Below are 27,896 nucleotides of genomic sequence, written 5' to 3' on the forward strand. Positions count from 1 at the left end.
AGACCAGCAGAGGCAGCAGCCGGAGCAGCCGCAGCCTGCGCCCTCTCCCGCCCGCCCGCCCGCCCTCCGCCCGCCCGCCCTCCGCCGCCCTCCACCCGCCCCGGGGTCTCTTTCCCCTTCCTCCTCCTCCACCCCCCTCCTCCGCCCGCCAGCGGGGCCCCCCTCGCCTTCCCGCCCGCCCCTATTGTTCCGCCCCCGGCCTCCCGCCCTTCCCCTTCCCGCCCGCTCCCCTTTTCCCCTCAGTCGACTCGCGCCTCCAGGTAAGCTTAAAAATTTCTCCTCCGCCCCCGGCAGTAGCTTCTGTTTCCACTCGTGTCATCTTTCTTGGAGGACTCCGTTCGTAGTCTGGAGCCTCGGCCTCTCGTAGTCCCGCATGAGCGTCCACTACTCTCTTCCTGGCCGTCCATTCACGCGAGGCCCTGGCTCTGGCGCGGCCTAGTAGGCCTCGCGCAAAGCCTGCTCCCCCCCTCCCCCCCGCCTCTTCCCGGTGGCGGCTGCGCAGGAGTCAGGGAGGGCGCGCGCGGCAGGGGGGGCGGCGGTGGATTTGTTGGTTGAGGGGGGTGGGGGAGGCGATGGCCGGCTCGCTGGCCGGGCGGGTGAGCGCGGCTCCCCGCGGGGGTCAGGCGCTGGCGCAGCCTCACGAGGAGGCGCTACTTGCCCGGCCCCTCCCCCTGGGTCGCAGCGCCCCCCCCTGACCGAACCGTTTATTTCCTCCCCCCTCTAGTCAAGGGAAGGGGGGGCTTATTTTTTCTTAAGTGGAAAATGCTTGGATGACCGGGGCCGGGGGGAGGGGAGAGGGGGGCTGCCGAGTTAAAGGGTAGGCGGACTCCCAGTTACCGAGTTACTCTGACGTTCTCTCGGGTAACGAATTTTGAAATTATAAAATGCCTGCCGCTATAAACCAGACCGAGCTATTTATAGAGGGGTATTGACTGCGGGATTAACAGCTGGATTCCCGGGATGGGGTACACTTAGGTTGACCTACTCAGGAGAGGAAGAGACAGGTTTCTCAGAGGGCTTGGAGTTTTAAAAAAAACGCATCTTCGTGTTTTACTTACATGGTTTTGGAGATAAATTTTTGGTGTTCTTGTCTCTTTGAACTTGTATTACTGTATTTTTAAAGTGATTAATCATTTGAGTAGGCATACAGAATTAAAGCTGTCAGGTTTATACCTTGTATTTGGGGGGAGAAAAATGAGTCTTACAGACCTTAAGCATTGTTTTTCCATGAGATGTTGACTTGAGGTCTTTGACAGCAAGTAACTTTTCTGGAAGTAGGGGCCTGCTGTGCTTTGGAATGCATTTATATAATTACTTATCCTGAAGTAATCAGAAGACCTTTACCATATACAGAGTGGTGTAGCAGCCACCTTTTTAAGTGCTTTAAAATGTTTAAGGCTTGGATTTGGGGTGCAGAGGCAGATTGGTCTTCGAGTTTGGAGGCCAGCCTGGTGTTACTAGCATGTTCCATTCTGTCCTGAGCTACATAGAACTCTGTCTCAAAAACAACTCAAGGATGTGGGGATCTCAAATACACAGCACAGTGGAAGATGTGTTTGAAGGGACAGAGTTAAGAGAAGTCACTGACTGATTTGAAGGGATGGATACTTGACATGCTTTTGAAATTTCACTGTCCTTTCGAAATATCAGTGTTTGGTTATTAAAGGCAAAAACATCAAAATCCCAATTGTCCTGTCTCTACAAGCAGAGTTGTTTGAGAAGATGAGTACATGCTGCATCCTGGGAATCTGTCACCTACTGAGGCTTTAAAGCAATGTGAAGTCAAACTTTACCATTGACAGTTTTGTTTTTATTGTTGTATTTGAGTTAAAAGATTTTAGAAGTGTGTGGTAGTCAAAGTTAACATTCAAGGATAAGGAAAATTCCTCAGATTGATTAGAAAGAAAGAATGGGAGAAGAGAGAACTGAGATGTACAGAATCATTCAGAAGAGGATTGTGGAGCCCCATCAGTTGTGGAATGTATATTGGTTATATCTCACTTTTTCAGTGAGACTCCTGGATTAAATTATTTTTGTTACTTTGTGACTGTCCCAATGTGTAGTCTTGGCAGCTGACTTGGCTCTCAATACATTGCCCAAGGTGGCCTTGAACTTACAGCAATCTTGTCATAACTCTACAGTGTTGAGATCAGTAATGTACCACCCACAGTTCTGAACTAAATCATTTTAAAATCATTGGGTATCCATCACCATCTGAGAGTTAGAGACCGTTATGTGTATACTCTACGTTTACTCCAGTTGATGCCAGTAGCCAGCAAGCTGAGTTTGCCCTCACTGTAGTAAACCTTGTCCAGCTGCTTTTGAATCCTTTTCAAAATGTACCTGAAGTATAACTTCGTGCACTTGAGCAGTTCCCCCGTAACCATTGCCAGTGGAAGGAATGAATCTTTCTCGTCCCAGTCATCAGTGGAAACCCTATCATTAATGAGCAAACTGGAAACAAAACCTGATCTGTAAGTGTTATGCAGTTGTGCTGAGTGTGTTTACAAGTCTGATAGGCTAACATCTAAGGAAAAGAGTCCATTAGGTAACAGTTTAAAGGGTGAAGTGAAAATAACTGGAAAATAATTACTCTTTATTTATTCCCCCCTTCTTATTTTGGTCATTCTTACAGTTTTGGCATTCACTCCCACCCGTGACCAAAGACTTGACCACTCAAAAGTCCAGCTCCCTGTAACTACTAGACATGGACACCGGTGTGATTGAAGGTGGATTAAATGTCACTCTTACTATCAGGCTACTTATGCATGGAAAGGTATGCACCAGTTTGGAAAATTGGGTCATAGTAGCTGGTACGGGAGGGGCCAGGAAAAGCGGACAAGCATGTGGGAGCTCATCAGATTAGCACCGTGGGACATCTGGCTGTGCCACTCTTCTCTAATGGAGTGTGGTGAAAAGATGGACAGCTTTTACTAGGAAGCCTCAATGAGCAAGAAAGACAAGCAGAGCCAAAAAACAGTCCTAGCTGGCTGGTAAAACATTCTGATGTATGTTGTTGTATCTCACAGTTTCAGAAAAAAAAAATTTGTTTTGATTTTTGGAGATTGAGGGCCAACACTATTGTGGAGTTATATCCCCAGGCCTCATTTTGCATATTACACAAAGGTGTGGTATTCATTCTGATTCTCAATTCTTTGGTAGCTTCACTATAAAATTTTGTGCAAGGAAATGAGTAAGTGCTTCCCCCCATGATTCTTAAAATCTATTTCTTTGATTTGGTAATTAGTATAATTAGCATTTGGTTAGCCGAACATTTAGAATTTTCTTTTCATAATGATGAAAATGATGAACTCTGAATTTCCAATGTTTTCTTTATTGCAGGAAGTTGGCAGTATCATCGGAAAGGTAAGAGAGTTTCACTTTAACACTAATAGCTATTTAGTCAGTCTGAGCTGAAATAGTTGGAGCTCATGCTTGACTTTCCCTTTTTCAGAAAGGAGAATCTGTTAAGAAGATGCGCGAGGAGGTAAGTTGTAAGAGCAGTGGGATTCGCTAGCCTGAATCCCTGACCTGAAAAGGTTATGTATGATACATTACAGGGGTAGCGCTCAAAGGGGGGAAGCATTTTCTGGTTGATGTAATGACAAACAGTACAGTAGATAGGAAATGAATTTGTGCCGAGTCCCAAAAAACATGAGCTGCAGTATGTTGTTTGAGGACAAGTGGAGCAGTATTTGAAACGCTTGCTTTATTTAGGCAGCTTGTTGCCCTTGCCTGTGTGTGTTATCTAGGACGGGCTATCCTCTACAATTTCAGCTCTTTTTATCTATTAAAACTACTTGTTTCTTTTTCTTATCCAGAGTGGTGCACGTATCAACATCTCAGAAGGGAATTGTCCTGAGAGAATTATCACTTTGGCTGGACCGACTAATGCCATCTTCAAAGCCTTTGCTATGATTATTGATAAACTGGAAGAGGTTTGTTTTGTGTGTGTGTGTGTGAGTTTTAGGATTGCCTCTCCTTCCCATTACCTACCAGTCCTACCTAAAACAAAACTGAGGTTAAGTAAGCCTGTTAAGTACTTGAGCTGTACCTTCAGCCACTGTCTTTTTTTTTTTTTTGTTTTAAGTGTATAATTTATTTTTATTTTACGTTCATTAGTGTTTTGCCCAAGTATGTCTGTGGGGGGCAGGTGTCAGAAGTCCTGTAGTTGGAGTTAGGGACAGGTGTGAGCTGTCATGGGTGCTGCGAATTGAACCAGGGTCCTCTGGAAGATCAGCGAATGCTCTTAACTGCTGATCCATCTCTCCAGCCTTCCTCCCCTTTTGGTATGGCTTTCTTTTGGTCTTTTTATTTATTGAGATAACTGTGGAAGTCTGGCACTACTAGTAGTTCAAGATACCCTTCAGCAGTTCTGTGTCACCTTCCTGACTATTGGGATCTCATAGAATGTACACTACCCTTTCCAACTTTGTCATTGAAACATTTCCTCACTAATTGTTTTGAAGGTGTGCCATTGCTTCCTTGATGGTTTTACAGTTGAATGAACTTAATGTAGTTTTTTTTTTTTTTATTTTTTTTTTATTTTTTATTTTTTTTGGTTTTTCGAGACAGGGTTTCTCTGTGGCTTTTGGCGCCTGTCCTGGAACTAGCTCTGTAGACCAGGCTGGTCTCGAACTCACAGAGATCCACCTACCTCTGCCTCCCGAGTGCTGGGATTAAAGGCGTGCGCCACCATCGCCCGGCTTAATGTAGTTTTTTTTAGGGTCCTGCTGAAACCGTTCATTTTGCATTTTGAACTCTATATACAGGCAGATACTGATAATTAAAAGTTAGAGGTGGGCTGGAGAGATGGCTCAGCCGTTAAAGGCTGGGCTCACAAGCATAAATATAAACGTTAGAGGTAAAGCCCTAGGTTTCTGAAAGCAAAATAGATAGAAGAGTGCTGTTTGGTTGATGCTTAGTGGTCCCTGAAATCTTATCCTTGCCCGGATCAGAAATGTTATATTTTAAACTGCAGGATCCTGTTACTCCAGAATTTGCAGCTCAAATACATGCTATTGCCAGGCAGTGGTGACACTCACCTTTGATTCCAACACCGGGGAGTTAGTGGGAGACAGATCTCTGAGTAACAGTCTCTTAGCTTGGAGTGGTGGTACATACCTTTAATCTTCCCAGTACTGGGAAGGCAATGGGGCAGATCTAAGTTTGAGGCTACTTTGAGCTACAGAGTTGAAACCTTGTATCAGAAGAAGAAAAAAGTTCTTGGCTTCATAGAATTGTATAAAAGCAATTTATACACCTTACTAGTACATGTAGATTAGGTGGAGAAGTGTCTTTTTTTGAAGTTTTTTTTTTTTGGTTTTATTTATTCATTTTTTTTTCTTTTTTTTTTTTTTTGGTTTTTCGAGACAGGGTTTCTCTGTGGTTTTTGGAGCCTGTCCTGGAACTAGCTCTTATAGACCAGGCTGGTCTCGAACTCACAGAGATCCGCCTGCCTCTGCCTCCCGAGTGCTGGGATTACAGGCGTGCGCCACCACCGCCCGGCTATTTATTCATATTTTTTGTATGAGTGTTCTGCATGTGTACTTGCATGCCAGAAGAGGGCAGCAGATCCTGTTGTAGATGGTTTTGAGTCACCCTGTGGTTGCTGGGAGTACAACACAAGACCTGGAAGAACAGCCAGTGACCTTGAGCTTTCCACCCTCTGGAGAGTGTCCTAACCACTGATTTCTTCAGAAAGCTAAACAGCCTCGTATACATAGTAAGTTCTAGGCCAACTGGACTACATAGTGAGACTCTGTCTTGAGGAGTTTTGAAACACCATCACCAACACAGGAGACAGAAGCAGGCAGATCTCTTGAGTTTGAGGATAGCCAGGGCTACACAGAGAAACGCTGTCTTGAAATTTTTTTGTTTTTGTTTTTCAAGACAGAGTTTCTCTGTAGCTTTGGAGCCTGTCCTGGAACTAGTAACCAGGCTGGCCTTGAACTCACAGAGATCCGCCTGCCTCTGCCTTCTGAATGCTGGGATTAAAGGTGTGCGCCACCACCACCTGGCTTGAAAACTTTTGAAAAATGAATAAATTTGTTAAAAATTTTGGGGGGTCTTTGAGGAGGCTCAACAGGTGAAGGCACTTGCCCAACACCTGACAATGGTTGGATTAGTCCCTGGGACTCACATTGTGGAAGGAGAGAGCTCACTTTCACATTTATTCTCTGACCTACACCTGGACTCATGTAAGTCAACAGACATAACAATAGGAAATCTTACAGTGTCTAGGAAAGCGTTTGATCAATACAGGTTTTGTTGTGGTTTGCTCTGTTTGCTGGAATAGAACCAAAGGCGTCATGCATATGCTCAGGCTCTTTTTTTTTTTTTTTTTTTTGGTTTTGAGACAGGGTTTTTCTGTGTAGTCTTGGCTGTCCTGGTCAGGCTGGCTTCAAAGCAAGCTCTGTAGACCAGGATAGCCTCAAACTCAGGTATCTATCTGCCTTTTGCCTCCTGGTACTGTATTTAAAGGCATGTGCCACAATTCCTGGGAAAGCGTGGACTCTTAGAATTGATCTGTTGCCAACCCCAGAGCTCTACTTCAGAGCATTTTAGACATAATTCCTGGTTTCATTGTCTTTGTATTTTCAACAAATAAAACTGGGAAGTTGAAATCTGAGATTGGGTATAGCTCATGGTAGAGTGATTGGTAAGCATATAAAAGTCCTAGCTACAAAAGCCAAAAATACAAACCTTAAATCATTTTAGCTATCTGGTATTGATTTTGTAAGAGGACATTCAGTTTGATTGTGGTTGCATTGCTTCATATATTCATATCTTTGGTTTAATTTTGACAATTTTCCCCTCTAGCTTAAATTACTCTTTGTGTATGTGTATATGCGGTACCAGAGGAAGGATAGTACGTGTTTTCTATTGTGTTCTGCCTTACAGCTTTGAGATACTATCTCTCACTGCCAGCCTTTCAGTTTCTTGTATACTTCTGTTCCACACCCAGTGGTAGGATTGCAGGCATCACAGCCATACCCAACATTTGTGGGTGCTAGGGATCTGAACTGATCTGGGTTCTTCCTTATTTGATTGTACAGAAAGCTTTCTTTACCACTGAGCCATCTCCCTTAACCCTACTTTCTTTTTTAATTTGAATATTGGGTACTACGGCCTGGTGGTGGTGGTGGTGGTGGTGGCGGCGGCGGTGGCACACACTTTTAATCCCAGCACTTGGGAGGCAGAGACAGGTAGATCTCTTGAGTTCGCAGCCAGTCTGGTCTACAGAGCTAGTTCCAGGACGGCTCTAAAGCTACACAGAAACCCTATCTTGAAAAAAAAATAAATAAAAAACCAAAAATATTGGCTACTAGGATTAGAAACTTTGGATTGTGCTTGACAAATTACATTTGTAATCCAAATGGAAGGAAGGCCAGCTTTGTTTGTTAGAAGTGTTGTTTTTTTCTGTATCCTTGTAGTGAAGAAAAATAAGATTATGGTTTCTTTTGCAGTTATTTTTTTTTAAATATTTATTTATTATGTATACAATATTCTGTCTGTGTGTATGTCTGCAGGCCAGAAGAGGGCACCAGACCTTATTCCAGATGGTTGTGAGCCACCATGTGGTTGCCGGGAATTGAACTCAGGACCTTTGGAAGAGCAGCCAATGCTCTTAACCACTGAGCCATCTCTCCAGCCCCCTACAGTTATTTTTTAATTAATTAATTAATTATCATGCGTACAATATTCTGTCTGTGTGTATGTCTGCAGGCCAGAAGAGGGCACCAGAACTCATTACAGATGGTTGTGAGCCACCATATGGTTGCTGGGAATTGAACTCAGGACCTTTGGAAGAACAGGCAATGCTCTTAACCACTGAGCCATCTCCCCAGCCCCTTTTGCAGTTATTTTTTCTGTTTTTTGTGTTTGTATGTGTTGTGGCAAGTGATCCATTCCAGAGTAAGCATTTTAACAATGAGCAAGTTCTGTTTCATTTGGAAGGGTAGGGGAACATGGTCTGTTCCTACTGGATCTTACCTTTTCAGAGTCCTGGATAATAGGCCTGGATAATATCACATTGGGCTCAGAAATTATAATGTTCACTTAGTTTGGTATAGTTATACATGTATGTTCCTTACAAGTCCAGGAGTAATTGTTTTATGCACTTTCATATATATGTGTGTGTGCGTGTGTGTGTGTATGTATATATATATAAAATACACACACTTATCTTTTTGGTGTTCTGAGTAATTTTCTTTTTTTTACAGGACATAAGCAGCTCTATGACCAATAGCACAGCTGCCAGCAGACCCCCAGTTACCTTACGGCTCGTGGTCCCTGCTAGTCAGTGTGGCTCTCTCATTGGAAAAGGTGGTTGCAAGATCAAGGAAATAAGAGAGGTTGGTTCCCCCCTCCCCCAAATGTCTGTTAGCTTCATTTTTTTTTTTCTATTTAGACAGAGAACTCTGGGAGAGCCTCTGCCTCCTGAATGGTGCATCCTTATACCCATACTAGATTGTGTTATGGCTAGAAAAGTTTAGCGTGTGATGTAAAGATTTAAGATGGCCTTCGTGATAGTTCAGGTCTGTAATCTCAGCTGCATAGGAGACTCCAAGTTCAGGTCTTGCCTTTGCTGTAAAGTTCAAGGCCAGCTCATTGACATTTAGGAGACCCTATCTAAAAAATACAAGATGGAGCCAAGTATGGTGGTGTATGCCAGCACTTGGGAGTAAGAGGCAGAAGGGTCAGGTTGAAGTCAGCATGGTCTATCTACATAATGAGTTCCAGGCCAGCCAGGTGAGATCTCAGTTTTTCAAAAACGTAGGATTAAAAAAGGTGTTGAAATTTGGTTCTGGTAGTACAGTAGTTGCTTAACGTGTCTGTGGCCCTAGGTTTAACCTGATAACTGATCATGATTAGCAGTCCTTGAAGACTGTAGTGTGATGATACTGGTGTTATAATTTTCTTGAAAACACAATTCAGGAGCTGGAGAGATGGTGCAGTGGTTAAGAGCACTGGCAGCTCTTCCTTGGGTCGTGAGTTCAATTCCTAGCAACCACATGGTGGCTCATAACCATCTATAATGAGATCTGAGGCCCTCTTCTGGCCTGCATACATACATGCAGGCAGAACACTGTATACATAATAAGTTAATTAATAAAAACACAATTCATATATTTCAGTTTTTGTGCTATCCAAGGTAGGTACCCAGGGCCGCACAATTGCAAGGTGGAGATGGAGAGATGGCTCAGAGGTTAAGAGCACTAACTGCTCTGCAGAGGTCCTGAGTTCAATACCCAGCAATGACATGGTGGCTCACAAATGCAAGGTGGATACTCCCCCATTGAGCTACATCTCAGTGTACTATTCCCTAGCCCCTTTTATTTTTTAAAGGTGAGATCGTTGCTATGTTACTAGCCTGGGACTTCTAAATTTACTAGTATTTTTCCCTCAGCCTCCCAAGTACCTAGGACTAGATATAGCCTTGCCTATTTCAGTAATGAGTCAGAATATGAGAGAATAACTTTTTGCATATAGTTACCATTTATTTTATCTTGGGTCAGGGGAGGTCAGTTTTTTTGAGACATGGTTTCTCTATAGCCTTGGCTGTATTGGAACTTGCTCTGTAGACCAGGCTGACCTTGATTTCAAGGAGATCCATCTGCCTTTGTCTCCCCAGTGCTGGGATTAAAAGTGGGTGTTACCATGTCCCATTTCATGCTTCCTCTCCCCCTTCCCTTTTTACCCCACAAGACAGATTTTTCTGGCCTGGCTATTCAATTAAGTCATCAGGGATTCTCCTGTCTATCTTTTATGTGTTCTTGGTTTTGTGCTTACAAGCATTTTATAGACTGGGCCATCTTCCTTTGCCCCCCCCCTCCCCCATTATTTGTGTTTAGTGCATACATAAGCACCTATGTGTGCATACTGGTCAGAGGACATGTAGCATGACAGTCAGTTTTTTTATTCTACCATGTGTATTCACTGGGCTCCAATACAAGTTGGTAGATTTAGTTGCAGTTGTCTTTACCTACTGAACCACTAAATTTTTTTTTTCTGGTAGATTTTATATTTTGATTTTTTTCAAGGCAAGGTTCTTGGAACTCTGTAGAATAAGGCTGATCTCAAATTTAGACCCTCCTGCTTCTGCTTCCTGAGCATTGGGATTAAAGTCAAGAGCCACCCAGCCTGGGTTGAAGATGTACCCTGTGTGAATAGTTGCATGAAAGTGCAGGTGCCCTGAAATCCAGAAGAAGGTTCTGGATTCCCCCGGGCTGGAGTTTCAGATGGTTTGTGAGCAGTATTACGTAGGTGCTAGGAACTGAATTCAGATTATCTGTAGGAATTATTATTAGGAAGCTGTAAACAACAGAGCTGTCTCTCTAGTCCTAAAATAATTTTAAAGCTTTATGTATGTATGCACACCTCATAGTCACCACTTGTCAGAATGCAGAAGAGTTGGATCTCATGAAATGGAGTCACAGACGGTTGTGAGGGACATGCGGGTGATGGGAACTAAACCCAGGTTCTCAGCAAGAGCAACAGATGCTCTTAACCATTCGGTCATTTTTCCAAGTCCCTTAAAAACAGTTTTTAAGGCTAGGTCTCACTATATAGTTCTAGCTGTCCTGGAACTCACTCTGTAGACCAGGCTGGTCTTGAACTCACAGAGGTATATCTTAACTCTACTTCTTAAGTACTGGGATTAGAGGTGGATACCATCGCTTTCTGGCTTTTTTTTAATCTCTTATTTTTTATTTTATGTGCATTGATATTATTAGTATTTTCCCTACAGTTATGTCTGTGAGGGAGCCATAGCCCCTAAAATGGAGTTACATACAGTTGTGAGTGGCCATGTGGTGGTGCTGGTACTTGAACCTGGTTTCTTTGGAAGAGCAGCCAGTGCTCTTCAACCTCTAAGCCAGTCTCTACCTGGCTTCTTTATCAATTCTTCATTAATATTTTTTATGTCTAAATGAAATGTTACTAAATGGTTTCGAAGGGAAACTAGTTGGAATTTTTTGAAGTCTTTGTACAGGATGGTTAGTAGTTTTTTGCACAGGGACCATGTGTTTTTGTGGGTCAGGGGAAGTGGTTTTGGTGATAGTGTCTTACTATATCCAAAGTTGGCCATAAACGTGTCAGATGGTCTATCTGTTTCAGCTTCAGAGATTATAGGTGTGAATAACTAGTTTGAGATTTTGTTTTGATGATAAATTTTAAATACTTGGAATGATATCTGACATAGAATAGGATTGATGAAAATATTTGCTCAAATAAGAATATGAAAGGTAGGTGATAATTGTGAGGAGTTTGTTTGTCATGCAAAGCTGTCATTATTGGGTAAGAGAAAATTGTTTAGAAGAGACTTCCTTGTGCAGGTTAAATGTAGACCATTATGCAGTTTTATTCTTATCTTTCAGAGTTAATTAATTTTTTTCTAATGTAGGTTAAAAAAGTTATGTCAATTAAATTTTCCATTTTAAGAAAACTTGTTTAAATCAGTGGTTCTCAACTTATGCTGTGACTCATTAAGACAGGTCGCTCATGTTGCACTTACCCCCAATCATAAAAGTTTTTGTTGGTATTTTATAACTTATTTGGCTGCTCTTATGAATCATAATGTGTATATATGGTATGTAGAATTATCTGATGTAAATTGTATGCAAACGGCATGTTGAAAACTGTCATTACTGAAGACTTATTGCACCAAATCTTAAGACAAAGGACACTGGACGTTAAGAAAGAGGTCCACCCATCTTTGGGATCCAGTGCAGTTACTTTTCTTATGTGTGCTCTGCTAGCATCAGAGTTTGTTTGTTTATTTATTTATTTATTTATTTATTTATTTATTTATTTATTTATTTTTGGTTTTTCGAGACAGGGTTTCTCTGTGGCTTTGGAGCCTGTCCTGGAACTAGCTCTTGTAGACCAGGCTGGTCTCGAACTCACAGAGATCCACCTGCCTCTGCCTCCCGAGTGCTGGGATTAAAGGCGTGCGCCACCACCGCCCGGCTTATTTATTTATTTTTAACTTTTTGTAAGCAGTTGTGTCAGATAAAGGAAGAATGGGAAAAGAGAAAGGGGGGGGGGTAATAAGGGGGTAATGAGTGTCTATTGAATATCACATTCTAAAGTTGCCATTGGGGGAATTGAATCGGAAAACATAGTTTTTCTCTGATTTTTAATTTCCTTTTACCTTAAAGAGTACAGGGGCTCAGGTCCAGGTGGCAGGGGATATGCTCCCCAACTCAACTGAGCGGGCAATCACTATTGCTGGCATTCCGCAATCCATCATTGAGTGTGTCAAACAGATCTGCGTGGTCATGTTGGAGGTAAGCCCTCAGGCTCATGCTGGAGGTGGGGGTGATTCTGGGGACAGAGGAACTGATCTATATTTAGTAAGACTAGAATTAGGTGGAGCTGGTAGGCTATCAGTGGGGGTGGGGAAAGAAGTTCTCTTGTTTATATTTTCCTTTTGCCAGTTTTGACTTATCTTAGTTTGTGAGCAAAAATAGGATCTGCTAAGTAGTCTTGTGGCTCAGAATAATTTTAGTATTGTGGGTAGGGTAAGAGACTACAAGGATTTTGGATTTCTGAAACTGACCTTTTGAATTGCTTGACATTGATATAGTTCTTTTATTTTTTGAAACAGGATATAGTCAATAGTTAGAAAAAATATCAAATGGTAGTGTTTCTGAGTGAATTATGAAGTCCTGTTATTCTGTTGCAAAAAAAAATAGAAATTAAAGGAAATTAAATCTTTTTTGAGTTACATGAAGTTGAATCTGAAAGGAAAAAGATGTTGCTTGTGTCTTTTTGGACCATATATGTAACATTTGGAAATTTCATATTCAGCTTAGATTTTATTACTTATACAAAAATACGAGATCCTAAAAATTATCAGTTGAAGTATATCTACATTTTTGTGTGTGTATGGATTAAATTTATTTACAAGTATGGAAATCAGCCTGGCGGTTATGGTGCATGCCTTTAATCCCAACACTTGAGAGGCAGAGGCAGGCAGATCCTTGTGAGTTCGAGGCCAGCCTGGTCTTCAACAGCTAGTTCCAGGACAGGCTCCAAAGCTACAGAGAAACCCTGTCTCGAAAAAAAAAAATCCAGAAAACAACCAAGTGTAGAAATAATGACTAAAACTATTTCAGGACATATTTGGTGAAAATTAGTGAGCCATGAAGTTTCTTGTTGCTTTAAAGACAAATAATAAATATCAGATATTTGAGATTACAATATCTAATCATGTACAGCTTGGTAATTGAGGGGATGGAAGTCATTTTTATTTAACTGACCTGTGTGTGCTATCGCCACACAGCTGAAGCAGCTTTGAAACCTTATCTCTTTTTGTTTTTTTCCCCTCTGACTCTCTCCCAGTCCCCCCCGAAGGGCGTGACCATCCCGTACCGGCCCAAGCCCTCGAGTTCTCCAGTCATCTTTGCAGGTGGTCAGGTAAGAGAACTCTTATTGGTGGGCAGAATGAACAGAGAGTGTTAGATATCTGCTTTGCCAGCAGCACACCAAGCTACTTTGCATGCTTGCTGAAAACATTTGGCCATAGTTTGATTTGCTTTTTTTTCCTTTCTTTCTCTCTCTCTCTTTTTTTTTTTTTGGTACTATAGAAAATTTTGAATGCCAAGACCTTATTTATAGTGGAAGTTTTGTAGACACTCAGAAGAGTAATTGATTTTGGTGGTGGTTTGGGTTAAAGTTAAAGTTCTTTCAGTGTCATTACTTTCCCTATATCACCATCCCATTCATGCTTTTGTGTGCGTGGGATGTTAGAGATGAGTAATGATAGCAAAGAATGGCATGGGGGCATGGGATGGTAGGCTCTTGAGCTTGAGTGTCCTACAAACTTTCCCTCCCCTTCACCTCACCTCCCCTACTCTACCCTTTCACCCCCAGACTCTTAAACTCATAACCACTGGTTTGAAACCCCGTGGTATAATTTAAATCAGCTGGAGTAAGAGGAGCATTCAAGGATAGGATGGGGATAGCATGCTGGGCTTGGCGCCTCTATTCCTCACCAATCTAAACCATTTATTTATCTTTTGACACATGGTTTATGCTAAAGTTAGGGTTGTGTGAGAAAAGTATTGATAAATGTCATGGTGCTAGTGTATTCTGATTGTTAGTGTTAACTCTGAAGTAGGTTTTTAGAATTCTGTGATTTAGGTTGAAATAGTTGCAGTCATTTTGGTAGGTGAAGGTATGTTGCTTAAAGTGCCCTTCCCACTTTGGACTGTCCTATTTAAAAAACATCTGTATTTAGCTAGTTGTATTTAGTCTGAAAGGCATTTGAGAGAGGAAAGTATCAACTTGGAGATCGTCTCACATTTTACTGAGTAATAAAAGTGAACAAGTTTATGTCTTGCTGAGAGTTTTCATAAGTAGTTATATTTCAGTGTTATTGTGAGATGTGTTAGGATTTTGTTTAAGCATTAGCTTTGTTTCAGCAGGTTTGTCAAAGGCCTGCCAATACAAGTAGTTGGGAGGATAAGCAGTAGCCAGGAGGGTTAGCCCCAGGAGTTAACCATGGAACTCTAGGTTATCCAATGCTGGGTCACCAATCCATCCTTCTTCTCTTCCTCCCCGTCACTCCTTTCCCTTTGTACCTTTTTTCTTCCTCTCCATACCTACCTCCCTTTATTCGGTTAACTGCCCTCTTAAAGCTTGCAGCTTCTTCCATGACTTGCCCTGTTATGGGTCATTCCCATGGGCCTTTTTATAAATGGACCAGTTCATACAATGTCCACATATGGACCTCTGTCTTTTGTGGCAAAGTGGGTTCTGTAGGGGTTTAACTCAATCCTACAGTGACCAAGACCAGCATCAGCTCTGTTACCTCACCCCCTACTCTTACTGAAAATAACCCAATTGTGCAGTATCATCTGCCACTAGGTAACTTTTTTTTATTCACTCATTACAGCTCGTTTCAAATCTGTGTTGTGAGCTCCTTTTTAAGAAAAAAGAAAAAAAATAAACAACTTTTTTTTTTTTGGTGTGAATTTCATGCTGGTGACAAGGTGCCGGATTGACAGCCCTGGAGACTGAAATCCTCTATTTATCCACAGGACAGGTACAGCACAGGCAGCGACAGTGCGAGCTTTCCCCACACCACCCCGTCCATGTGCCTCAACCCTGACCTGGAGGGACCACCTCTAGAGGTGAGAGGGGATGTTCAGTCTCCAAGGCTCACTCAATCCTTCCGCCTCAGCCGAGACTGCCAACACACGGGGGGCCAGTGGCGCTGGTGATTTTTGTGCTGTGGACACCATCTGTCCACGGGGACCTGGACTGACCTCCCCACCTCATTTCACACAGGCCGCATAGCCCACCAGATGGTAACGCCAACCTTTTTTTTTCTTTTTAATTTTTTTTCTTTTTCTTTTTTTTCTTTTTCTTTTTTTTTTTTTTGGTTGCTGTTGTTCAATCCCTCTTTCCCTCTCCCACTCCTCCCATCCCATTTTCACCTTCCCACCCCCACCTGGATGTACTTTTGGGGGTACTCGCCACTGTAACTGATGTGAGAAAGTTCACATTCTATTAAGTAACCAGCCACTCCCTTCCATTCCTTCTTTTTTCCTTTCCTTGTCACCCCCCCAACCCAATTTCCCTAAAGACCCAGCTCCCTTTTTGGGAAGATATGGTGTGGGGAGGAGGGCATAGTGGGAGCTGTAAGTGCCTTTATGCAGGGGTAGGGGAGGGGGGCAGGAAAGACAGGACTTAGCAAATTGATCCTTCCCCTCCCCAGTGCTTCTGTGTCAGGTCCCTGGCATTAGAGACCTAGCTAGCTTCTTGTCAATTTAGGGTCTTAGGCAATGTTGAATATATATGGTGCAGGTTTGTGTAGATATAAATCATGCATATTAGTGTGATTACTATCTTGAATTGAATATATGGGGTAGGGGGATTGGTCAGTTGAGCCATTGCTTTTATTTTCCACGTTTTAGGTAAAAAGCTGACGTGTGTATTTTACCTTAATCGAAGAGAACTTGTAGACCCTTTTAAGAGGATATGTGGAATAAAGTTGCTGTATTTAGGGTTCATAGAAGCCCAGCTCAGGTCTGACTATTTGTGAGATTCCCTTTACTGTCTCAATATGCCTCCCTTTGTCTAGTTCAACTCTGGCTTCCTGGCTAGTTGAAAACTTGCTCTCCCTCCCGCCCCCACCGGGTGGCTGTCCGTGATTGGTTTTTAATAGGAATTGTTTTCCTCCTTTTTTAGGCCTATACCATTCAAGGACAGTATGCCATTCCACAGCCAGATGTAAGTTTTGATTTCACTTCTTGTTTGAAAAACTCCCTCTCTATCCCAAATTGTTTGATTCCTTTCTCCCTAGTAGACAGGAGTAAGTTGGGTCTTGAACCAATGGTGTTGTTACAGCTTAGAAAGTGAATCACACATTATCAGCTTGTTTGCCTTTGACTGTAACCCCTAGACATGATCAGATTATTAAGCTGTGTTTCAGATTATTCTAAAAGAAATGTTCTATGGTGCACTATTAATATCTTGGCACAATTCAAACTGTCATTAAAGTGTGCTTCCCATTGGGAAATGGGAGGTTGGGTTTGCCTTTAGGCACTTCTCATTCTGAGATTACAAATTAGAACAAGCATTGAGGGAAACTAGAAAACTAATTGTTGTAATTCAACTCAAACTTTACTGAGAAGAACCTCTTACTAAAAGTACTGGTATTTAGATTTTTATTCGAGGACTTTTTTTTTTTTTTGCACACTTCTTTCATCATTAAAAACCCTCACAGGTGCCAAGTACTAGGTCTGGGAAGTTGAGTCTTGGTTAGTGGCAGCTTCAGGAGAGTGTGGAGTAGGGTGGAAAAGGGTGTTCTGTCACCAGCTTGGACAGGTTTCTGTGTGTTACCACTAAGATAGTTGGGAAAGGATTTGTTGAGGGTGAAGCCCAGTTTGGTTTCTTGTTAAGCTTCTCTCCTCCCTGCAGTCTCCCTGCCCCCCTCATCTCCTTCCCTTTTCCCAATACTGGTGGAACCCTGCATGGTGTGTTTTCCCTAGCACCACTGCACAGTTGTTTACCTAGCCTGTCTGTGCTTGTCCCTGGGGCAGCCATTGCCAATGGCTGCCTACACCTTCATTAAACAGTCCATAGGGGATGGTTATGGGCCAGCGTTACTGCCTCCTTTTCACACACCCCAATGCGTTCATTCTTGTGTACTGACATCCTTTCTATTTCTAACCCTACTGTCCTGTATTCTGCCTGTCCTCTGGATTGTACTGTGAGCCCCATTCTTATCCTGTTACCATTGGAATAGTAGCATCAACTTTGGGAGGCAGGAGCTGTGTTCATTTTCCCATCTGGATGTGCTTGAGTGCTGACTAGGTTACCCTTCTAATGCTGGTCTCTCCTGTTTTCCTTTCTGCAGTTGACCAAGCTGCACCAATTGGCAATGCAACAGTCTCATTTTCCCATGACCCATGGCAACACCGGATTCAGTGGTATGGATACCTTAGTGTTTATTTTTGTAAGGTGTAGTACAAGACAGAGGCCAGTCCCAAGGTCTCAGCTTGACAACTGTTTAAAACAAACTTCATTATCATCTAGCACCTGCTGGTATAAAGTTGACCTACTATGGCTAAAGGAGGTAATGTGTTTGTTAACATGGTTTTCATTTGGGGTGAGTTAATTATAAAAGAATAAAAAGCCCTGGAACATTTGGGGTGAGGTCTGGGGATGCTTGTCAGGAAAGGGGTAGACTGATACTTGTAGTACCTATCCTCATAGTGGCCCCCTTGATCTGATTAGCATCCCCTTTCTCTCCACCAGGTGTTCACAAGACTTGGGTAGAGACAATCCATTTGTTCCAAAGTATATAGTGTATTTTTGGTTTTGTTTTTCTTTTGTTTTGGGGCTTTTTTTTTTTTTTTGGTATAAGGGATAACTTGTCCGATAGGGTTAGAATGAGACCACCAAACTCATTTTCACTTGTATCTTAACAGGCATTGAATCCAGCTCTCCAGAGGTGAAAGGCTATTGGGGTAATGATTAAAAAAAAAATCTGTAGTATTCTACTGTTATATTAATAAACTGGTGGGAGTCTTGTTTCACTGCCCATAAACCATACCAGCTACATGCATATGGTAGAGAGGAGCTGAGAGAGCAGAGGTAGGCTTGGTGCCCTGAGGGTCCCTTGATGGATCTGGCCAGCTACCCTCAACTGTAGTGAGAGCAGGACTAGAACTGTAGGGTTAGCCAGCCAAAGTGGCCCAATCCTGGTGTTCTTAGGGCTGGGTAGGGGTGTTTATGATGGGATTTTTTTTTCTTTTCTTTTTTTCTTTGGAAAACCAAACAAAAGCCAGAAGAATTAGACCAAAAGACAGAATAAATCTGGAGAAATAAACTCCCCTCAAACTTATTGGCATTTAATCTTTGTGATCTTTAAGTCTAGCTTGGGAGGATAGAGATGGAGGTGTTACTCTGATACAGGTATAATTGAAGCAATTCAGTGTATGTGCCAAGAGTCTATGATACCCGGTAATAGGAATGAAATTGGCACGGATTCTAGTGAGCATTGGGCGAAATAAAACCAGGACACAACAACAATCTTAATCAGAAAAGACGTAGATGTATAGAAGCTCTGGTGTTCAGGTTTTGCTCCTGTTTAAGAATACCACACTCTGCCCCATGTTATCTCCCTACACCTGTAGTCTGGGCTTTGCAGGAAATGGCATGAAATCAGCTCTTCTGATTGTACAGGAGAATCTTTGCAGCATTATTTTGATACCCCTCTCCCATCTTTCCTCCTTGGGGGCTTCAGAGTTAGTGTTGAACCCCAACAGCCAATGCTGGTTTCCAGCTTATTTCCTTCTGTTAGTTTAATATGCAGATCACTCATTCTGCATGCTGCGCATTAAACTTTCTTGCTCTTTTCTGTCTTTTAGCAGGTTTGGATGCATCTGCTCAAACTACTTCTCATGAACTCACCATTCCAAATGATGTAAGTATAAAGTATGTTAGAATCCTGAGGAAAATATTGCTAGAGAGAATTGATAGAATTAACTGTGTTATAGTTTTCAAACACAGAACTTCTTTCTCTCCTGTAGAAATTCTTATTTGCCTTTTACTTAAAACATCTGGAAGGTGGTGAGACCAAAAGTACATCCGAATTTAACTTTGTGCTCTGGGAGGAGGGATGATGTCAGGATGAATTCACGAATTTTGATGGCCCAACACTAGATAGCATGCTAGGTTCATTATCAGTATGGTTCTGGTTATTTTGTCTTTGGAGTGGAGGCAATACTATGGGGATATACGCAAAAACTAATGGTTGGACTGAGAAATTAGCTTGAAGTTGACGTTGATTTATAGTTAATCACATGAATGGTTCAGAAATTAAATGAGACCTTAATTTTGAAGGTTTTGCTAGCAATACACCCGAAGGTCGGAGAGTGCAAATTTAAGCACAGGGTGTAGAAATTGATTGGTATGTGGTCTTGTGTGTAGCTGTTCGGCTTTTAATTTGGTGTGCTTTTTTTTGTTGTTGTTTCTCAAGTTGATTGGCTGCATAATTGGGCGTCAGGGCGCCAAAATCAATGAGATCCGTCAGATGTCTGGGGCGCAGATCAAAATTGCAAACCCAGTGGAAGGATCTACTGATAGGCAGGTCACCATCACTGGGTCTGCTGCCAGCATCAGCCTGGCTCAGTATCTAATCAATGTCAGGTAAGTTTGACCTCTCCTTTGCTTTATTGATGCCACAGTAGTGAGGGAGGGTGTTACCATATGTGGGTTTACTTGAGGGGGTAGAGATTACAAAAGTTCCCACCCCGTTTCTTTTCCTAGAGCTCTGCTTCTGTCTTTAGCAGAGAAAAATAGCCAGATTGGGGTTTTATAGATTGCTTGGTTTGGAACAGTGGGAAGGGTGGCAGTATGTGTCTTACTTGTTTGACACATCTTACAGACAGGTTATTTCTTTTATGGTTTTGGAGTCCAAAGTAACTTGAATTTTAGGGATAATGATACATCTAAATAGTTTCTTGTAGGTACCTGTTACCATTTACTTTGCAAACATATTTCTCAATTGGGAAGTGTGTTCAATTTTTTTGTTTTTGTTTTTGTTTTGGTTTTGGTTAAAAAAAACACAGCTTTAGGGGTGCTCCAGATACTACAGGGATATTTTTCTTTCCTAGTTATTCTCATGCATCTGCAAGTGACTTTTAAGGTCTTACTTCCCTATTTGTAGGTACTGTTCCTACACTTTGAGTTGTAGGACAATTGTATATAGTCAAGTAAGCATCCATCCTACCAGGTGTTTTCTTTGCTTCGCTCTGCTCACTCACATTGTTAGTAACAGTCCGTGTCCAAAGGGAGTCACAGTCACGTTACACATGTGCTCATCCAGAGTGTTTTACTCCTAGTTGAAGACTTGTCCATTCCCCTTGAGCTGCTGCAGTTCTTCATACAGAAAGAATTGTGTCTAGATGTACTTTGTTTTACTACACATCAAGTTTTTATGTTGAGTAAATTAGCAGGAATCGTATACAGACTCTTGTTAGTAAAGACTTTGGTTTCTAGTTCACACTGGAGGAAAGTTTTTTTATGGCAAAAATAATGCTTTTGGGATCTAGAAATTGTTAGCTTCTACTTTGGGTAAGCTTGCTTACTTGGAGATCAAATTATAGCTTTAAATTTAACCTTCCTTTCTGACTGGTGTGTTTTTAATAAGTTAGTGGCTACATTGTAAGGAAGCAAACTTCATTACTTGAAGTAACTGCAGAATTGTTTAAATTAAACTGGTGAGTGAAACTATCCAAACTATGGATTTGGATCAGAAGTTGGTTTTTTTTTGTTGTTGTTGTTTTTTTTTTTTTCAGCCGGAAGTCCTGGAACTTCTTTAGACCAGGCTGGCCTTGAACTCACTGTCTCCTCCTGTGTGCTGGGGTTAAAGTGGGTCAGAACTTTTTAAAGCCTTATCACCAGTTCTAGGGTGTACACATTCATTGCTGCCTTTTTTTTTTCCTTTTAAAGCTTTTCTTCTTGGCTCTGTCTGAAGGAAAACAAACTGTTTTTATTTGTTTTCATTATTGGCTTCATAGCATTTCTGCTGTGCTCCGAGCTTTTTTTCATAGGGTTCTGTGTCTTTATGTGGCTCATTACTGTGATAATTAATGACTAAATGGCCCTCAACAAGCTAAACAGAATGGAATTAGGAGAAAGTTTCCTGTGGAAGTGACCTTGTAGGAGTTTGTGTTATCTCAGCAAATACCTGTGACCCTGCTTAGCTGGAGGACTTTGTAGGACTAGAAGGTGCATTATTTTTGTCTTTAAGCACAAAGGTTAGCTGGTGGTGGCACAGCACTCAGGACAGACAAGGCTACATAGAGACCCTATAAATAAAAAAATAAATAAATAAACTCCAGGTATGGTGGAGTTTATCCCAAACTTTAATCCCAGCACTCGGGAGGGAGAGGCAGGTGGATCTCTTGAGTTCAAGGCCAGCCTGATCTACAAGAGCAAGTTAATGGATAGGCTCCAAAGCTACAGAGAAACCCTGTCTCAAAAAAAAAAAAAACCAAAGAACAGAACAAAAAACCACAAAGGGTGATAGTACTTCAGTTTTTTCAACTTTAAAATATAGGAATGGTCAGTTAAAATGAGAACTTCCCACCAGGAAGCTTCCCTGGACCTCATCTATGCTTGTTCTTTTAGCTTTTTTTTTTTTAATGCTACATTCTTTGAAGTTAGTGATCTACTTTGACCTTTTTGCCTCCTTCCATTTTAATATTTTGCTTCATTTGCTGTGAAGATGTAAATAGGCTTTAATATTAACTACAGAAAAAAAGTTTTTTAGGCATGCATGATGATTCACACCAGTAATCCTAGCACTGAGGAATCTGAGGCAGTCAGCCTGGGCTACGCAGGAGGACCCTGTCTGAAAGTCTTCAAACAGCTGCAGTGTACAATGTGGTGTTCTTAAGTAATTGTTGAGTTGTTGATCCTTCACTTAAGTGCAAAACTGAAAATTCGGTTGTATGAACTGATTTTTGTTTGTTTGGTTTACAAGGTTATCTCATTCAAGTAATAGTCTTCTTTAAACACTTTTGGGGACTTAACTTAGAGCTCTTAGTGTGTGTTAGATAATTCCCAGACATCTTTGTCTGATTTTCTTTGGAAAGAGGGTCTTAAAGTTGCCTCAAACTCTATGTAGTCCAGGCAGGCTGTGGGCTTCTGATGTTTGTCTCAGCTTCCATAGTAGCTGTGCCACTAGGCCTGACTACTTTACTGTTTCTGGGTTGGGAGGTGTATGCTCTGTGATTCCTTTTCTCAGTCTTGTCGGTATGTCTTTACCAGAGCAGTTTACAGCTTGTGTGTAGGAGGGAAGGTGATGATACAAATATTTAGAGGGTGGGCACAAGCTAAAAGAGTTTGGTAAAAATTGGTAGTATACCTTCCTAATTGGCAGCCAAAGGCACTTACTAATAGAACTGAAGCGGATTTTGTCCTGTACTTTTTCCCTGTTGTGGTCTTCCCTTCCACCCACCCTTTTTTTTGTTCCTTTTTTCCTCTGTTACAGTTTAGAAAACGCTAAACCCTCCTCCCAGACAGCCTCCGTCACGATCCCTGATCACCTCAGCATCAACCTCTCTCAACCCTCCACCCCTTCTTCTTCTTCTTCCTCCTCCACCACCACCCCCTCGCTCGCCACAGCGGGGACTTCCGACGCACCCTCCAGCCTCCCCAACCCTCTTCCGACCGCCCCTTGTGTCTCCAGTCTGCTTGGCATGAAACCCATCCCTCTCCTGGCTCTAAATGTTGTGTCTGCTGCTAAGGGTACCGGGGCTTCAGCTACCACCACCACCACCTCTACTGTGCCATGTGTAACTAACAAACTGAAAGGCGAGAAACAGAGATTCTCTCCCTACTGAGTGCATATCTTGGCACCTCCTCGAGTGTTGGTTCATCTTGTTTTTCTTTGTTAACATTGGTGAGAACCAAACTATTGTGAGCTTGTGACCGTTTTCTTTTTACTACTTTTGGGGATATCTGGGTGGGGGTGGGGACGGGTAATTCTTGTTTAGGTTTAGGTCTTACAGCTCAGTGCCTGTTTGAGAGTCTGACTTGTTGATTGAAATCATTATCTAGAGCCAGTTCTTAACTCTCCCTCATTCTGTTACACTTTTGTAGCTTTATTCTGCCTTGCAATATAGAAATGATGTGTTAGGCTCTGTGTTGATGAATAAAAGCTTCTCCGTTAATCCTTTCCTTTTTTTTTTTAAAAAAAAAAGAACTTTTAAATTATTTAATGGTTAAGCTGTCAGCTGGCCTTGGCCAAATCTGTGTCTCTAGTTACAATAAAGTTGCCGCAGTAAGAACCATAGCTCACTGTGTGATGTAACGGGTGAAGGGGTGGGGACTTACGATCTGTGCCTTGTAAGCTTCGATGGCGGCTGTGCAGCCTACTTGGACCTTTTTGCATCCCACATGAATTTTGTAACCCTTTGCCAATATTCCCAAGTAGAAGGGCCTTCAGTAGCTTCAATACTAAAGAGTCTTCATGATTGCTAACACCAGTTGGTAACAAGGGTGTCTTTTGCCCAGCTCTTCCTCTGGTGAGTGGTTATTTCAAAGGCACACATAGGATTTACGTCTTTATTCATAATAATAGACAATGGTCAATGTCAAAGGTAGCTACTGTCTATATTCCATTAGGGGATTATTAAATATCCTTCTGTGATGTTAGGAAGCAATTATCTCTGAGCATGTTAAATAGTTATTCTATTTCCTGCCTGCCCTTCTCTCACTAACATCACTATCATGAGTGAAAGATACGGTTAGGTTTGAATGGACCTTACGGACTGTTCAGTAGGATATAGGAAAGAAGCCCCAAGAGAATATACTTATGACATGCGTGGTTACCCAGAACTAATAATTGTTTGTGCTGTGCTTTTACACACTTAGCTCCTGGTGTGTAAATTCTCTTTTTTCTGATACTGGAGCTTGATCCCAGGACCTGGAATGGTGTGGTTTACGATGGGTAAATCTGAATTTTTGTTGTTGTTGTTTTGCTTTGTTTTTTTTTTTTTTTTTTTTTTTTTTTTTGAGACAGGTTTTGGATCCTGTCCCGGAACTCACTCTGTAGTCCAAACTGTCCTCGAACTTACACAGATCCACCTGTCTCTGCCTCCCAAGTTGCTGGGATTAAAGGTGTGTGCCTCCACTGCCCAGCTTTTTTTTTTTTTTTTTTAATCAAGATGAGCTACAAAGTATTTTCCACAAAAGAGGAAAATGATGTGCTGGGGCTGCGGATTGAAAGCAGTGGTACAATATTTGCTGGGTCCTGGGTTTTATTCTCTTGCATTGGAGAACAAAAACGGAAGAACAATGTATCCCATATGGTGAGAAGGCCATTTGATTCTCTTGTCAACCCATGGACATATTGTGAGTTTTCTTTACTGTGAAGGTTTCCATGTAGATTTTTTTCTGATGGCCTTTCCCAGCCTAGAGTGATATTGAACAACAGCAGAAAGACGTGGCTGTTCTTGCGTACTACATTACCTTTCAGTGTTAGGGTGACCTTACACGTTTGTGTTCAACGTACCCTGGGTCAGGGTGATAGCTGTGTCCTATGCTGAGTGGTTCAACTCTCTATGGTTCAGACATTACTATGCTGATAACTATCTCCATAGGGATTTCATTTTTAATTTTATCTTGTCTGTTGGAAGGATTCTGTTTTTGTTTTGCTTGTTGTGTTGTTTTTTTGGGGGGGGGGGTTGTTGTTGTTTTCCTTTTGTTTTTTGAGACAGGGTGTCTCTGTGTAACAGCTCCTGGCTGTTCTAGAACTCGTCTGACCAGGCTGGCCTTGAACTCACAGAGATCCACCTGCCTCTGCCTCCCAAGTGTTGGGATTAAAGGTGCCCAGCTGATATCTAACAGATATCCCCAATAAAGAATTGCTGGGATGGAATTCAGATATTCAGGGGACTTGACTGTCATGAGTCAGATGTGTTTCTGGTTGAGATTTCTCTTCTGTGCTCACCCTCTGCATCTTGTTACCTACGAAAGCTCTATCATTCAAAGCTTGTTTTACTTATTTATGTGTGTTTGCATGTGCATTATATGTGTGCAGGGCCCTCGAGCACCTGAAAATGTTGGATCCCATGAAACTGGAGTCACAGACAATGTGAGCCACCAAGTGACATTTGTGAACCAAATCCAGGTCCCTGTAAGAGCTTTAATAAGGGCTTCTACCCCTTAACTATCTCTTGAGTCCCTAAAGCTCATTGTTTATCTTGTCCTAAGGTCATCTCATTTTGAGATTGATAAGAATCTGCTGTATTTGTGTCCATGGTGTTGTTCTTGGGCCCATGTGCTGTGCAGGTGCATGTGTGCCGTAGAGCACAAGAGGTTGTCTTCCACCCTGTTTGAGATGGTCTTTTTTTTTTTATCCTGCTAACAGCTGACTTTCCAGCTTCTAGGGATTGTCCTTTCTCTGCTTCTGATCTGTCCTAGGTGTGCTGGGACTACAGATGCACTGGACTACCTGTTATTGTTTTGGGCTGCTGGGAGCATTAAAGTCAGGTCTTCATGCTTGTATGACAAACACTGTATCCACTGAGCCATCTCCACAGCCCGTGTATTCCTGCTTTGTGTGTGTATCATGTATGTGGATACATATGGGACTTGTATGTGGGTGAATAGAAGTCAAAACATGTTTGTTTTCCTCATTCTCCAACTTATTTTTTGAGATGAGATCTTTTGAACCTGGGACTCACTGACTAGATTATATACTCAGCAAACATCCCAGATCATAGGTGTGCACTGCCACTTCTGGCATTTGCTTCATCAGGGAACTCACTGAGCCATATCTGTAGCCCCTCTTACTTTTCAAACAATGAAATAGTTCCTTTTATATTGAGTTTCACCTATGAGTGTACTTAGCAAGCCTGACCCTTGCTTTGGAGATCTCACATATGTTTTTAATGTTTAGGCACATTCAGGGTGCTAGACAACAGAAACCATTTCTGACTTTAATGAAAACATTCTTTAAGTGAAGGATGACCTTTCTGGTTTCTGGGACAATCCCCCTTTATTATATTCGTACTTTAGTGCAATACCGTGTTACTCAAACAGCACAAATGGATGTCAATCACCTCTTAATGAAGTTGAGCTTATGATGTGGAACTGAGACTTTTAGTTAGCTTCAAAATGAGGTATTTTGCTGCCTACCTAATTTCAGTGAAGTATATTAAATGCCTTTCCTTCAAAGTTTAATTGGCTCCAGAACCTCAGATGACCCATTTAAAACAGACGTAGAAAGGCACTGTAGTTAGATGTGTTTATGAGGAGGATTTGGCACAGTAAGAAGGCCATAGGTTTTGGGTTTTGAAGAGTGAGCCCTGTTGCTTGTTGTATTATTCATTTTTGTAATGGAATCTAAGCTTGAAAACAATAACTGAATTCTTTACTATAGTTTCTATACTTGGTTCTTCCCTTTAACACCCTTTAGTATTTAAAGTTATGTGATGTCTTCAAATGTGCTCCCAATACAAAGCAGTTCCTTCACACTGATAGAGCTACATAGGCTGTAAACACACGAGGTGAGGTTTATCTTTCTGGAGGCGAGTGTTCTAGTGTTGTGTGAAGGGGGTGAGCAGAGCAGTAAAGAAACAAGTTTCTGTGTTCCCTCCCAACAATGCGTGTACTGCTCTAGAAACACTAGAGCAGTTTCCGAGGGTAAAGCTTAAGGAGACAGTGTCACCAACCTGACGTGCTTTGTTAAATGAGTGCCTCAGGAAGCTAGATTGTAATGGTATTAAACACGCACACCACATCGTATTACAGTTAATTTAAGAAACCTTGAAATGCCTGCCCTGTTAGTAAACTACTGATTGTAACTGGGTAAACTGACCGACTCTTCTTTCTGTTTTACAGGCTTTCCTCGGAGACAGGTGGCATGGGGAGCAGCTAGAACAGTGCAGATTCACCCATAATCCCTTTCTGCTGTTCACCACCACCCATGATCCATCTGTGTAGTTTCTGAACAGTCAGCGATTCCAGGTTTTAAATAGTTTGTAAATTTTCAGTTTCTACACACTTTATCATCCACTCATGATTTTTTAATTAAAAGCGTTTTAATTCTTTCTCTGTTCAGCAGTTACGCTGAGATATCCATATTTAGTTTTATAAGCTCCCCCCTTTTCCTTTTTTTTGGGGTTTTTTGGCTCATGAATTTTTGTTTGTCATGGAAATGTAAGAGTGGAATATTAATACATTTCAGTTTAGTTCTGTAATGTCAGGAATTTTTCAAAAAAAAATTAAAAGATGGACTGGAGCTTTTTCTTTGTGAATAGAAACTGGATGCCACAGTGACTTATGTGGGTGTTATTCCTGTCTTGATGTTATTTTTATACCTTTAAACCTTCAGAGAGCCCTGGCTGGGTTTGAATAGAATTAAGATTTTCTTCTGTTTTACCACTCAATGTTTTGTTTTTTGTTGTTGTTTTGTTTAATTGTCCTTGGTCTTTCCCTGCCATAATTTTGCGTGGCCTTTAGAAGATTTGTTCATGAGGAATGGATGGCAATTACAAAATACATTCACCCTAGAATTGTAGAGCAACAGGTGTGTCTATGCAGCTCGGCCAGGAAGATGTATGTGTGTGCGTGTGTATACACACACGCGCACACACACACACATCTAAAGCACGCACATATACATACAGATGTGTATATGGTTGGCAGTAAGCTTGGGAGTGACTGCCCCTTATTCTTAATCTAACTGGCCTTCTTTAACCCATTTATATTCTCGTCCTGAAATAATTTAGAAAAGTTAACTTAGAATGTTGAAGTTTGACATGTTAGAAAAAGTAGTAAGTAATTTGTCCAGATTCATCAGACAAATTCTTAAATCCAAGATTGTTAACTGTGTATTGCATTCATTCACCAAGAAA

The 27,896-nt window shown here is 41.7% G+C and overlaps 1 protein-coding gene and 1 non-coding gene across 32 annotated transcripts; one reads left to right on the forward strand and one right to left on the reverse strand.

Moving 5' to 3' along the window:
* Nucleotides 1–27,280, forward strand: Pcbp2 (poly(rC) binding protein 2). 31 transcript variants are annotated; one of them, XM_075960810.1, is made up of 15 exons: nt 1–260; nt 2,636–2,776; nt 3,343–3,366; nt 3,455–3,487; nt 3,822–3,938; nt 8,226–8,357; nt 12,165–12,293; nt 13,351–13,425; nt 15,051–15,143; nt 16,204–16,245; nt 17,375–17,447; nt 17,949–17,987; nt 18,891–18,946; nt 19,502–19,671; nt 26,881–27,280. In XM_075960810.1, the coding sequence occupies exons 2-15, from the start codon at nt 2,708–2,710 to the stop codon at nt 26,915–26,917; spliced, it is 1,089 nt and encodes a 362-aa protein (XP_075816925.1). In that variant the 5' UTR covers nt 1–260; nt 2,636–2,707; the 3' UTR covers nt 26,918–27,280. The 31 variants fall into 31 exon arrangements, with proteins under 31 accessions (XP_075816925.1, XP_075816931.1, XP_075816926.1 ...); XM_075960811.1 differs by having other exon boundaries at nt 122–260; nt 18,894–18,946; nt 26,881–27,089; XM_075960807.1 differs by having other exon boundaries at nt 122–260; nt 12,165–12,292; nt 13,338–13,425; nt 26,881–27,089.
* LOC142845322 (small nucleolar RNA SNORA81) lies at nt 11,658–11,785 on the reverse strand. Its single transcript, XR_012909881.1, has one exon. It is a non-coding gene; the product is annotated as a small nucleolar RNA SNORA81 (small nucleolar RNA).
* Nucleotides 27,281–27,896: the final 616 nt, after the last annotated feature.

Source organism: Microtus pennsylvanicus, chromosome 2 (genome assembly GCF_037038515.1).
Source record: "Microtus pennsylvanicus isolate mMicPen1 chromosome 2, mMicPen1.hap1, whole genome shotgun sequence".
Taxonomy (NCBI): Eukaryota; Metazoa; Chordata; class Mammalia; order Rodentia; family Cricetidae; genus Microtus; species Microtus pennsylvanicus.